This window comes from Anneissia japonica, unplaced genomic scaffold (genome assembly GCF_011630105.1).
Source record: "Anneissia japonica isolate Jap-2015-1 unplaced genomic scaffold, ASM1163010v1 scaffold211_len1577895_cov191, whole genome shotgun sequence".
Taxonomy (NCBI): Eukaryota; Metazoa; Echinodermata; class Crinoidea; order Comatulida; family Comatulidae; genus Anneissia; species Anneissia japonica.
In genome coordinates, this window is record NW_022711099.1 from 536,730 (window position 1) to 549,715 (window position 12,986).

The following is a 12,986-nucleotide window of genomic DNA, read 5'->3' on the forward strand; positions in this document are numbered from 1 at the left end:
GTGAGACTTGGGGCTGTCCCAGATATTTTACAAACAGTGAGGGTTTGAATGGTGACAATTGAGTGAAGGTAGTGTCCTACACTCTGAGTAACCATTGCTACCTAAGGTAGGATGGTTCAGTTGGCAGAGTGCCACCATGATTTTCTAAAGGTCATTGGTTCAATTCCAGGAGTGGTACATTATTTTTGCTCTAAATCTTTGTTTACATTTGAAGTGATTAATGATTATTATTTTTACATTTTACCTTCATTGATAATTTGGTGTATATTTTTTACCCACCAGGTGCGGAGAGAGTGTTACATTTGAAAGTTGAAATACCTGCAGAATTTCCAGCTCTTATAACTGAAATGATTGATCGAAATGATGACGATGATTAGATTAATTTAATAATTAATTTTAAAAAGACCTTGTTTCAAGCTGAAAAGAACAATGCCAGAAACTATAATAAATTCAGATTTTACTGTCATTAAAAAAATAATAATAAATGATACAAATATTTATGAGCAGCAGTTGAATTAGACATGGCATGAACTGTAATACCAGATGATATAGTACTGAAATACAATGTTTTAATCAAGGCGGATTAAATATGATGGCCCTGGTTATTGTTTCAAGGATTTTATACAAATCCGAGGTGCTGATTGGTGGAGTTGGCTGAACCCAAACCTTAAACTTCAGTCTTGCTATCTGTAACATGTCGAAAGCATAACAATTCCCTAATGGGAAGCCTGTAGCTTTTGAACAAGTGGTTTGAAACAGTGAAATCCCAGCATTTCTGCAAGGTTGCAGAATATATAGCGAGTGGCAAGATAATGCCACAGCTTGTATCTATATTTTGAGGGATTGATACTACGAGCGAAATCCAAAGTGAGCAAAGGTCAAGTTTATTTTATTTGTTATACACGGAAGCAACATGAGGATTATTTTCCCGGTTCAATGTCAGATAAATAAAATTGATCATCATCTTGCAGAGAACGTTACATCTGTTTCACCCAGTCACATTCTGCTGTTTACGTCACATGACTGAAGGATAGCTTCAGGTTTATGTACAGATGAACGGACAATTTTCAGCTCTTGTCTCGGGTACAAACATAGAAATGATATCATAACTGGTCGTTCAGTCCTTTCTAGTCCAGAATTGGTCCCGTAATGTATACTTGAGACCATTTTTTGCTTACACAATTTTTGTTACATCATCTTATTTCAATCAGGGTTCTTCAATATGCAAAGAATATCTCCATTAGGTTGATTTTAATTTATAGATAAAATTATTTCCAGATATATATCACATTTTTCTTTTAAATGGGGATAGAATTTCTCAGTAAAAATATATTCAGCATTAGTTATTTTTATTACATAAATTTGTATTGACCTTTGATAATTAAAAAGGTCAGAGTTAAAATTAACAAAAATGATAGTTTATCAGTCTATAGAATTTAATGATAAAGCATACACGTTCAAATACAAAGAATGATTACTTAATTCTGATAAAGTGGATTTTTAAAATGTATAGTGTGATGGTGGGGAGGATCAATAGATTTATGTAGCGCCCCCAATGTTTATCGTATTACGGTGCTGTATTTTAAATAACCAGTAACAAGCTAAGCACAGTAGGTCAACAAGTATGGGCTTGGAAAGTATTAGTCATTTTAGCATGGCCATCTAGGCTAAGTCTCCGGTCTGTGCAATGTCAAATTGTCTAGACTAGCAAAAGTCAGAATCTTTGGGCTATGGTCAAACTACAGTCTCAAGCCTTGTTCAACTCAGTACAGAGAAACTTGTTGTCTGGACCAACCTGTGTTGACTTATGCCTGGCTTGAAATTGTTCTCAAGCCAGACAGCTCAACCCAGGCAAGGTATCCAGGTTGACCCTGGGTTGACCTAGCAGGTAAGTATGGACACTGGACAAGTCAAGTCAGGCTAGAGGCTCTAGTATGACCATGACCTTGGACACCTTTTCTAGCCATGCTCTCTTCAGAAGTGATGGTCACCTTGACTAGGTCAAGTATTCTGAGGTAATCATTATAATCTGGGCCAGACATGGTCACCTGAACTCTGTATCTTGGCTAGCCATGGTCACCTGGGCTAGGTAAGGTATTATAGGCTATTCAGATGGTCACCTGCACTAACCATAGTCACTTCAGTAGTCAAGATCACTTAGACTAGGTCAAGTATTCTGGCTGTCATATGATCATCTGACCCAGCCATGGTCACCTGACTTGTAGTTATTAAAACATTTTAAAATTATAATAATATTGATTAAAATAAAATCTTGCCATTAAAGTTTAATTTGGGCTTAACTTCAAGGTTAATTAATTCCATCATACATCTGTGTTGTTAAAAGCTGCTCATCGCTATAATCAAACTTTATTTTTAAAGCTTTTAAAAGTGTGTATTATAATTATATTTTTTTTATGTGAAGTTATGGTGCCATTTTCAGTGTATCTTTATGCGCAACTATTTTGAATGGCCTTTTGATTTGAGATGATTATTTGGTCAAAAATGAGTCAAACTTCTTATATCAGTTTCACATAATTATGTTGTCTTAGAAAACAAATTTTTGTGTTTGACTTATGAATTTCATTATCAGACTGAAATTCTGTGATGGTAATAACAATCATTAATCACTAATATTGTTTTTTTATATATATTTTATTCTCAAAATGTGGGAGTGTACTATTTAAGGATCGCCAGGCATTATATATATATATTTTTTTTTTCTTGATCAAGAATTGAATTTGTCCATATTTCTTTCCAATTATGATTACTTTATTATGTTTAATATTAATATACTATTTATATAGGTCTTCCAGCATATAATTTGAGCAGAAAAAAACAATATTTTTATTCATTTTTAAAATCATCAAACTTTAAGTATGTCTTATAATTTATTTCAACTGAAAAAAAGGCGGTGGTTATAGTCTTAAATGAATTTCTAATTTGATTGGACGTTATTGGCCTAACAAATTAATGAATACAGTAACATCCAATCAGAATTCAGAAGACTGATATAACAATAGACACTGCTTTAAAAAATTAAGTTACATCAAGATGTAAAAATCAGATATTGCCATTTATCCTCTCTTTAAAAGCTCCAAACTGTATTTATTACAAAAGCTCAATTCCCTATAGGGCACCAGTTAAATTTTGTTTCGTTCAGTACGCTTGCCAACACAAGCTCTCTAGTAACAAATGCGATATACTAACTTTCTGATGTTTACTTGGGCTGATTTTAATATAGTTGGCTATGGTCATGCCATTGATGTTTTTTAACTTGCACATTCAAATGTTTATTCATGAACTAATTTGAATATGTAAATTGATGCAAATTTGAGCAAGGTCAGAAACAGGATACAGTTTTTACAAATGCTTCTTGCAGTGTTTTGATAATCATATATTATTATAATGTATATCTTTTTTTAATGCCTGAAATATAAGTTAATTGTGTCTGTGTCTCTCCTCGTAGAGGAAATGTTTAAGGAAATACTTTACAATTTTTTCATCTTTTTTAATTATTAAAGAATGTGTTTCTGTAATGAATAATCAATAGAAAGATACATGTTCCATATCAAGAGGGATAAAAACGTGACTAGCATTTCCAAATTAGGACGTGCTCTTCATAAATATAACATCTGTAGAATAAATTGTGGAGTATTGTGCACTAAAAAAAAGAATATAAAACATAATTGACTGAATCGAACTGATAAATACTTGATTAGGTCACTATGAATAATCATGAGAGATATGAATATATTACTTGTCCATGTCAACTTGGAAAGACTGATTATGTATTATTCATTATGCCAATTTTTAATAATCATGAATATTTATGATGTCAAATATGAATAGTCATATTCTGTTGACAAATTATGAATATTTATAAATAGGTCAATCATGAATATTATATGTACAGGTTCAGAGCAGCTTTATCTTAACATCATTTCATTTTTATATAAATAGATTATAAATAACTATAATTTGAAATGAATTTTCTCATATTTATAATTGCATATATATTTCTTTCAGCTGACCCAATAGAATTTCATCTATTGATCTGAAAACATACAAAAGTATGTTTGGCAATGTTATAGTTGTATTTAATCATTATATCATCATCTACGTTACTCAATACAAGCATGTTCCGTTAGTAAAGCTTCTGTTTTATTTGTATTTTTATCATTTGTAACTTCATATCATTGCTGGGGTACTGATTACCGTACAGTGTATATCGGTATAAAAGTAATAATGTTTATATTTGGTAATGGAGAACGCTTATTCACCCTTACAGGTGTTTTTAACAAGGCTGCTTTGAAGTAATAATCTTTACTGCAAAGTGGTTGTGCCATATTAATGATGAAATTATTAAGGGATGATTTTGTTGTTAAATCCGAGTTATCATTTTAATGATATGTATCTTAAGTTGAAAGCTAAAAAAATGGGAAATCTTTAGCCTGGTTCACACGAGAGTTCTAGTATCCGGATCGGGAACCGTTAGCGCTAACCGTTAGCACCTGTGTGAGAACGCCTGATTGGTTAGCGCTATCCGGATACCGCGTTTCTATCATTTACCAATCACATGTATGCGTTTACAATTCCCAGTTTCTTATTGGCCAGTTATTCGATCATCATATTCTTGGTATCCGGATAGGGATTTTTTCGTATGGACGCATGGCAGCTTACGGTTTAACCTTTAGCTGCCGTGTGAGAACATAGGCTTTTTGTTTTGTATTACTCAAAATATATTTGTCATGTTGACTATGTATTCGAGAAAAACTAAGGAGCCACGAATAGTATCAAGTATACTGTATGTACATATGAAATGGGGACTGTGTGTGTGTGTTTCCACTATTACTATTATTAGATTGAAAGATACAAACTATTGCCTGTATTCATGTAAAGTGTATTTTTGAAAGAAAAAAAAAGATCTAAGAAATAACCGTTTTTAGAAGGTTCTAAATTTGTTGAATTGAATGTGTTCTGTTGGAACATGATTTGTATACATCGTGGGGCTGTATATTGGCTTAATCCTGTTAGCATATGTATGGTCATGCAAACCAAATAAAAATATCTCAATCACAGGTTTTGTACCTTTGCTCATTCCTTATATTGTTTACTACAGTATATACCACATACATAGATTCTAAGCATCTGATTGGTTAAGATGTGGGCAATAGAAAGTACTATCACCCTATGATGATAGTACTTTTTGCCCTGTCGCGCGATTTGCAATCTCTAGGCCACGTTGCTATATAATTTATGACACACGAACAGTAAAGGAAGACTCCACCTCTACGACGTTAGTGAGAGATTTGACTATGATCACCTAGGCCTAGGAAGTAAGCCTAGGCCTACCTGGTGTGTACTATTTTTATTACTTTTTTAGGTCTCGAATAATCAATGTATGAGGTATATGAAACAAATATTGACTACTCGAGATTCGGGATATGGTGAAATCTATAGCCCCTCAGTAATCACATTGCCTCGGGGCAATAGATTTCAGCATTCCCCTCATAAGCTCAATATTTGTGTAATATTTGTTTGTTTATTTGTGGTGGGAATAGGGTTCACTACCATGAAATAATGTTATAAAAGTTTAGTCATATATTATTGGCTTTCTCTTTGACTTGCTTCTTGCCGAAAACCCTCACTCTGTTGCAAATCCTCAGGTTACTGCTTGATGGTGGTTGTGCATAAAATAATAATCTGTATGTACAGTAGGCCTACATATTATAAATTAATGCACATGACAGTGTGTAAATAATAGTAGTAAAAATATCCAAACATTCTGAATTTGGAGATGAGTTTTTCGGTAGAGAGGAACACAGTGTCAATTTAAGGGAGACTTTTGCGACTCGCAAGAGAAAAGTGGGACCTCTGCATTAAACTATAATGAAATACTGTATATTGTAATATATCATCATCATCTGCTATGCTGTTTTGTCTTAGGTAGTCATGGCGTACGCTAATCGTTTCCATGACTCTCTGTTGTTGTACGGTCTGTCAATTTTACAATACTAGTGTGTATATTCTTTTTAGTTTCTTATTCATTGTTGTTCATTCTATTATATAATATAGTAAGTTTTTATTTTTTTATTAAATTTCCAATCACAAAATTATTAGGATTTGATACATCAGCTGAAAAACTATGGAAATAGTGGCTTAGTTGCTGTGAGGCACTGAATTGTTTTAACCATTTCATGGTAGTTGCTGGTAACAGAACACTATCACTTGCTACTGTGATGTAGTAATGTAGTACTATATTAATCCAGAAAACTGTTAATAAAGTGCCGGAAACATTTCGCCCTCATTCTCCTTGAATCACATGGTTTGATATCCAATCCCTTTTATACTTCAGCCTCACTTATCCAAGTTGAATAGACAGATTATATTGGCTATCCCTCAAGCAAATGTCATATTACATTTGGAGCTGTATTCACCAGTGGTTGAGGAAACATTCTTAGCACATCCATTCTACAATACACTGATGAACCACACATTCAATCCGTCAAGTTTGTCACAATGAATTTTGGCCTGCATTTACCAGTGCCATTTGAAACATCCCTAACTCTTACTTTCTACAATAGAATGTAATGACCCACATACAATCCCTCAAGTTTTTGTCATAATGAATTTGGACCTGCATTTTCCAGTCATCCCTGTTTCATTATACAATAGACTGATGACCCCTACACAATCCCTCAAGTTTTTGTCATAATGCATTTGGGCCTTCATTTACCAGTCATCCCCGTTTCATTATACAATAGACTGTGATGACCCCTACACAATCCCTCAAGTTTTTGTCATAATGCATTTGGGCCTTCATTTACCAGCGCCATTTGAAACATCCCGAACTCTTCCATTCTTTACCGACTGTAATGAACCACACAATTTTTAAATTTTATTTTGAACGCTTATTTGTCTTGATGTTTGTATCAATTAAACAATTGATTTCTCACAAATTTAATGCAACAATAATAACAACACTGAGCAAAAAATAATATTAAACTGCATTATTTACTGGACTACATAATATGAAATTCAGTCCACCCCTGTGTGCACTGTAAGAAAACGCAAAAAAATAGATAAAAATTGCGTCACTGCGTAGTTCTGGAATCATTAAGCTGGGCACTCACTGTGCCAGTCTTCTGCCGATGCGATTCTGTGGAGAATGCAGTGCCAGAAGGTGCGTGCAATGAATCGCTTTTAAATAGTCAAAATAGCTATACCTGTGGCTTGGTGGTTAAGATACTCGCCTTCCAATACTGATGACGTGGGTTCAATCCTGGCTAAGAATTGATTCCACAATCCTGATAAACAGGATTTTTATTGCATTGAGGGGTTTCGTTTGATGGGTCACCCTCATCATATATGGAATAGTCGCATTAAAAGTGGTGATTGGACAATATTTCATTGTGCTACAGTAGTTGAGTTAGCTCAGATGACCATAACTAGCCAATGTGACCATGGTTTACCTCAGGAATACTATTGAGTCATTGTAATACTGAACAGTGTGTCACATGTGATACGAATTTTCTTTCTATTCTCAAATGCATTGATCTCTCACCTTTAACAAATGTTATTGATTCATGATTCATTCGTAAGAGATTCTTGGTCTTGATGCCAAATTCCTAGTACTGTAGCTGTTTGAACTTAATATGAACTTCTAGAAGATGTAACGATTAGTATGGTAGCTACTTAAGAGTGCTTCAGAGTTGAAGCTGGTTCAGCATGGAGGGTGTTAGGATATTGGCAGGTGGTTATCTAAATTGTTTTTTCATTAGATTATAAATTACCATCTCATTTCTGAGAAGTGAAGCAACAGGGAGGTAATATCTGTGGTTGTCTTCATGATCTTATTGTGGGGGTGGAAGGCCAGCTATTGAAATGTTGTTTTGGTTTTACTGATAAAAATGAGTAAATCTAGTTATAGTACTACTGTACAGTGTTACACATGTACTCTACAAACTACCATCTACCAATGAGCAATGGCAGCACCAGGGGAGGGGGTGTTAGGGATGGAAGGGGGTTTAAGCTTCCCAGCCAGACAAGCCAAGCCCTTGACAACCATGACTCCTTAGATCGAAAATGAGAACCTGTGCTAAACATCTCAGAACAGTTTAAAATGGCCTAGAATTACCCAGTATTCTATGCACCAGGGGCCTCCTGCTCCCCACCAGGGCTTCGTCCACAAACTGCACTGGCCTCTTTCAGGAATTGTTGGATTCACAGCTTTTTAGCAAATCATGATGGCCAAAAAGAATACAGGTGAACATTGCAGCTATTGATTAATGCCATGAAGTTGACAAACAGAAAATGTCCTTATAAAAATACTTGAAAAATACATTTAAAATTCTACATTGCAACATATCACGGTGTTATTTGTTGTTATTTCAAATTTTTGATTGCTTCAGATTTACAAAAAAAATGTCTGTACAATATATTATATCCGGAATGCTTTTTGTATTGTTAAGCAGTCTTGCAACCATACAACTTTCTCAATGAGTTCAAATCGCAATCAATCTTAGTCTCCAGACCACATTCAAATGTCCTTTGCAATTTATCCATTAACTCATCCCGATCTTTCTTCTCTTCTTTGCTTAAAAAGTCAATCGATAAGCTAAACCGGTTTGTATTTGACAATTGCCAAAGAATAAGAAATACATTTTCCAAATTATCTTCTGTAAAATATAAGTTGAAAAGCTTCAAGATTTCTCCAAGTAGACCAAAACTGATTTCATTTTTGAAAATTGAAAATAGCTGATCGGCATTAAATTGAAGGAGGTAGTTGTATTTTTCTTGTTCGCATTCACCTAATCGCTTCCATTGTTGTATAAATTCATGTCCATTGCTTGGTAATTTTGTGGATACCTTGAAGATAATAAAGAGCGTAACATCTAATTAGCAAATTATGAAGATAACATAATTACATCAAATAAACATGTCTATTCTTTAATACTGTAATTACAATGACACTTAATTTAAAATACAATGTATTAAAATCTGAAAAACCCTTCACAAAAATTTATTAAACTTATCAAAAGAATGCAGTTTTCCCAACAAAATCCTTAAATTGATTACCAGCCAATATAATAAGGGATGTAAACAATACAGTGCACCTCCAATTCCGAGATCCCTCTAATTCAACGCTGCTTTTTTTTTTTCAAAGAACCAAATAATCATTAAACTTTTAACACAGAGACAACCCTCTAAGTGGAGACGGAACCCAGAGAACACCCCAAATCTCAAAGTGGTCTTGAATTGGAGGGCGAACTGTATATGAATGTTATTATCTTATTCTTAGTTTTCAATTGAAAAATGATTTTTTTAAATATACAAGGCAAACAAAACAAATTATTTATTTTAGTACAAAATTAATAATAATAATAAAAATAACAATAATAGTTCCTTCTTATATAGCACATAAAGCAATCTCTATGCATTGTACATATAAACATACTGTAATACAGATATAATGTTAAATTAATGAAAAACTTAGTGGAAAAGGAAGGTCTTTAGTTTGGTTAAGAATCAGTAGCATCTCACCTTTAGAGATTCATTCTTCCTGCTTTCAAGATCTGTATTGGAAAGTGTGCCTCCATAAGGGTTCCATGGTTGCTGTCTAGGTCGTCCCAATCCTTCCTTATCACCTCTATCAAGGGGCTTCAAATGAGATGCGGCTACAATATCCCTGAAACAATATGAATATGACAGCATTTTAATTTTCTTTCATAATATACCGTAAAACCTCGAATTGAAGCCCTGGGCTTCTTTTCTTTGCGAACATTGGATGGGGTTCTTTTCAAGATGGGCTTCTTTTCAAGACTGCTTTTGCAAAGTGAAGAGGGAGTTTTTTCCAAAATGAATGCTGTAAATTTTGTGAATTTGTACTATAAAACAATGAATAAGGCCACTGTAACATCAATCTGTATCATGGAGTAGATTTAACTGGCATTAAATCACCTAAACTACTGTATAAACCAAGCTTGTATTTAATTTATTTTGTTTTCTGAAATTCATGTACAGTGTATGTACTGTAATATCTCGAAAAAGAAGCCTATGCTATCTCAAAAAGAAACCCATGGGTTTCTTTTTGAGATGGGCTTCTTTTCGTGGCTAATTTTGTAAACTAAAATTTGAGATTGGCTTCATTTCGAAATTAAGCCCACTGGGCTTCAATTTGAGGTTTTACGGTATACAAAAGAAAAATATCTTGTTTGGCTTAAAATTTTAAAATACATTACAATATAAAAATAATAACCACTACAAAGAGCTAATACCATCAAGAAACAGAAGAAGCAATGATCGGTCACATATTGCGACACAAAGGTCTTATGAAAGACGTGATAGAAGGAAGAACTGAAGGGAAAAAGACCAAGAAGAATGAGGAGAACGATGTTGGACGACATTAAGGAAGGAAGACGTGTCCACAAGATAAAGTGGGATACACAGAACCGGGAGTACTGGAGAATGTCATGAGGGAACTGTCTTCAGCAGAACCCTGTTGACGACAATTTGAAAAAGGAATAGTATTTGAGCGAGTACAGTAGAACCTCGATTTTACGTACGGTACGGGACCGGAGGGCGTACGTAAATCGGGGGATTCGTAAAATAGAGGTTGGGTTAAATTTGTGGTAACCTTTGACCTAATACGTACGTAACGCTCAATATACGTATGTATGAACGAACGATGTTCTAGCTAAGCTAGACCAAGCCTCTAGGCCTACGAATAAAACCATGTGTTTAGTGTTTTTATTCATCACTTTACGATGTAATAAAGTGTTAAAATAAAACCATGTGTCTAGTGTATTAATTCATCACTTTATATCTTTTATTTAACTAAAGAACATGAAGATATTGTAAGATTACCTATACGACAAAGGTATAACTTGGGAATTCCCCTTCGTGCGTATTTTAAACAACAGAGCTGTGGTGTTGTCTGGGCCTGTTGAGACAAACTAAACCCATGTGCGCTGCACTGGGCGAGCCAACCAATTAGCGTTCGTGTACGTGAAACATCAACTATGTGCACTGCACTGGACAAGCCAACCAATTAGCGTTCGTGTACGAAACTATGCCTACTCAGGTTCGTGTAGAAAATTCGACCAGGCACGTGTTTCCATGGTTTGCCACACGAAGCTAAGGAGGAAAGCAATTATTTTGAGCACCATCGGTAGTTGTTCATCTCACTCAGTTCACGTGGTTTTAGATTATAACAACCCGGTATTAGGCTCCATAAACGTTGCTGTTTAATTAAAATACGTTGCATTATGGTTTGTTTATTGTTATAGTTTATTGTTATAGTCTTTTTACTTATGGTTGCTCTGAAGAGGGCTGTTTGTTTGGAATATTTTCGGGGTTTTTGATGACGTCATCGTCGATACGAGGCGTACGTAAAACCGAGGGTTCGTATAACTGGGGTACGTAAAAACGAGGTTCTACTGTATATTTAATGGCATTATTTGATAGAATTGATGAATTATTAAGCATAGCTTATATAATTATGTCTGATAAACAAGGCTATATGACTGTGTTAACATTTATAACTTAAGAAAAAAATCTACTACTGTATGTATTATAAATAATAATAATAAAGTTCAATTTGATATAAGGCAAGATAACAGAAAGCATATAATTGATGGGACAAAAAGGACGGGAATAAAACAAGCAATATCATCAGAAGTACTTCAGTATTACTAGTATTCCAATCACACTAACCTAAACTGTTCATATGTTTCAACACGTTGCTCAACTGCTCTGAACTTGGCATCATTTTCTCTCCAGTATTTTGCATCAGCTTCCATAGCATATGAAAGTTCCTTTTCCAGTTTCTGGAAGTCTATTTTGTCTTCATTTGGATCTGCCATAATGCCTGCAGTAAAAAACAAAACAACATTTAGAAAGAAGCTGTTAGAAAGAAGCATGCAGCATTGGAACGCCAGATTCCGAATTAAAGATTATTACATGCTGCAACAACCAGGGAGGGGACCAGCTACTAGGCATTGCTAGCATTTTTGTGTGCACGTCGAGAAAGCCCTACCTGCTTCCATTCCACATGCTCAGCTCAGGAAAATTGAATTACCTTAAATTGAATTTAATATCTTATAAAAATATTAATTATAGAAAACTCCTCCATATTAGTTTATTACATTTATAATATATTTATTTATTTATATGTCCAGCCTAAACATAGACATAGGCCTAAGCCTATTGAATCAGGTATAAAAGTTAGCCACTGCACTGTATCATGAATCATCGCATTTTTCCTAGGCTCCTAGGAGAGAACTTTATTTACCTGGTGAATGAGTCTTGATTGAGCCAAATGAAAGTCTATCTAGCCTAGCCTAGAGGGCCTAAAAATTGACGACTATGGTAGGCCTTTATACTGAATTTTACACAATTAAAACAAGTCACATTACGTAAACTCATTTACAGAACTGGAAACAACATCGTACGTAACAATGTTCAGTTGTTATTTTCGTCTTAGCAAAGTAATGGATCCTCGGTCTTAGTTGTTACGGACGCTCTCCTCCAGCGTAGTTTTTTTATAATGCAAGTTTCCTATACTTCGGGCCCGACGTACAGGGCGCCCTTTTGTTGCTAAGTACAGAGCCATATATATAAAGAGTTGCGACATTCCGCTCCTTGGTTTACGAAAGTCACGTGGTACACACCGTCCATTTTGTTTCATAATCTTCCCGATGAACACATGCAAAGTATATGCGTTACGTACATTGCAACATGCAAAGTATATGTGTTACGTACATTGCATATTAATTTCACACACTTAATTGGGTTTACAATTATATTTTATAATTAACATCACTTAGTATGGACAGCGTATAAAAATATATATATAATCGAATATTTGCGCGCGTGCGTGCTCGCGTAAATTCCATGCTCGCGTAAATTATTGGAATGAATTAGAATTTTTTTTCAATTATCGTTAATTCGTCACATTTTTAATCAACGAAGACTGAAGACCCAGC

At 34.5% G+C, this 12,986-nt stretch overlaps 2 protein-coding genes across 9 annotated transcripts in view; one reads left to right on the plus strand and one right to left on the minus strand.

Annotated features, from left to right (window-relative positions):
* Positions 1–5,078, plus strand: part of LOC117107295 (retinoic acid receptor alpha-like) — a 103,758-nt gene extending 98,680 nt beyond the window's left edge. For all 5 annotated transcript variants that reach the window (XM_033248926.1, XM_033248927.1, XM_033248928.1 and 2 more), the window contains one exon: positions 283–5,078. In XM_033248926.1, the coding sequence (XP_033104817.1) occupies positions 283–377 (95 nt within the window). In that variant the 3' untranslated portion in view covers positions 378–5,078. The remainder of the gene's footprint in view (positions 1–282) is intronic.
* Positions 5,079–6,913: 1,835 nt separating this feature from the next.
* Positions 6,914–12,590, minus strand: LOC117107296 (coiled-coil domain-containing protein 103-like). 4 transcript variants are annotated; one of them, XM_033248933.1, is made up of 4 exons: positions 12,453–12,590; positions 11,716–11,869; positions 9,544–9,688; positions 6,914–8,868 (listed from the first exon to the last, which is right to left on the minus strand). In XM_033248933.1, the coding sequence occupies exons 2-4, from the start codon at positions 11,862–11,864 to the stop codon at positions 8,467–8,469; spliced, it is 696 nt and encodes a 231-aa protein (XP_033104824.1). In that variant the 5' UTR covers positions 11,865–11,869; positions 12,453–12,590; the 3' UTR covers positions 6,914–8,466. The 4 variants fall into 4 exon arrangements, with proteins under 4 accessions (XP_033104824.1, XP_033104822.1, XP_033104825.1 ...); XM_033248931.1 differs by having other exon boundaries at positions 12,417–12,573; XM_033248934.1 differs by having other exon boundaries at positions 12,412–12,556.
* Between the last annotated feature and the right edge of the window lie 396 nt (positions 12,591–12,986).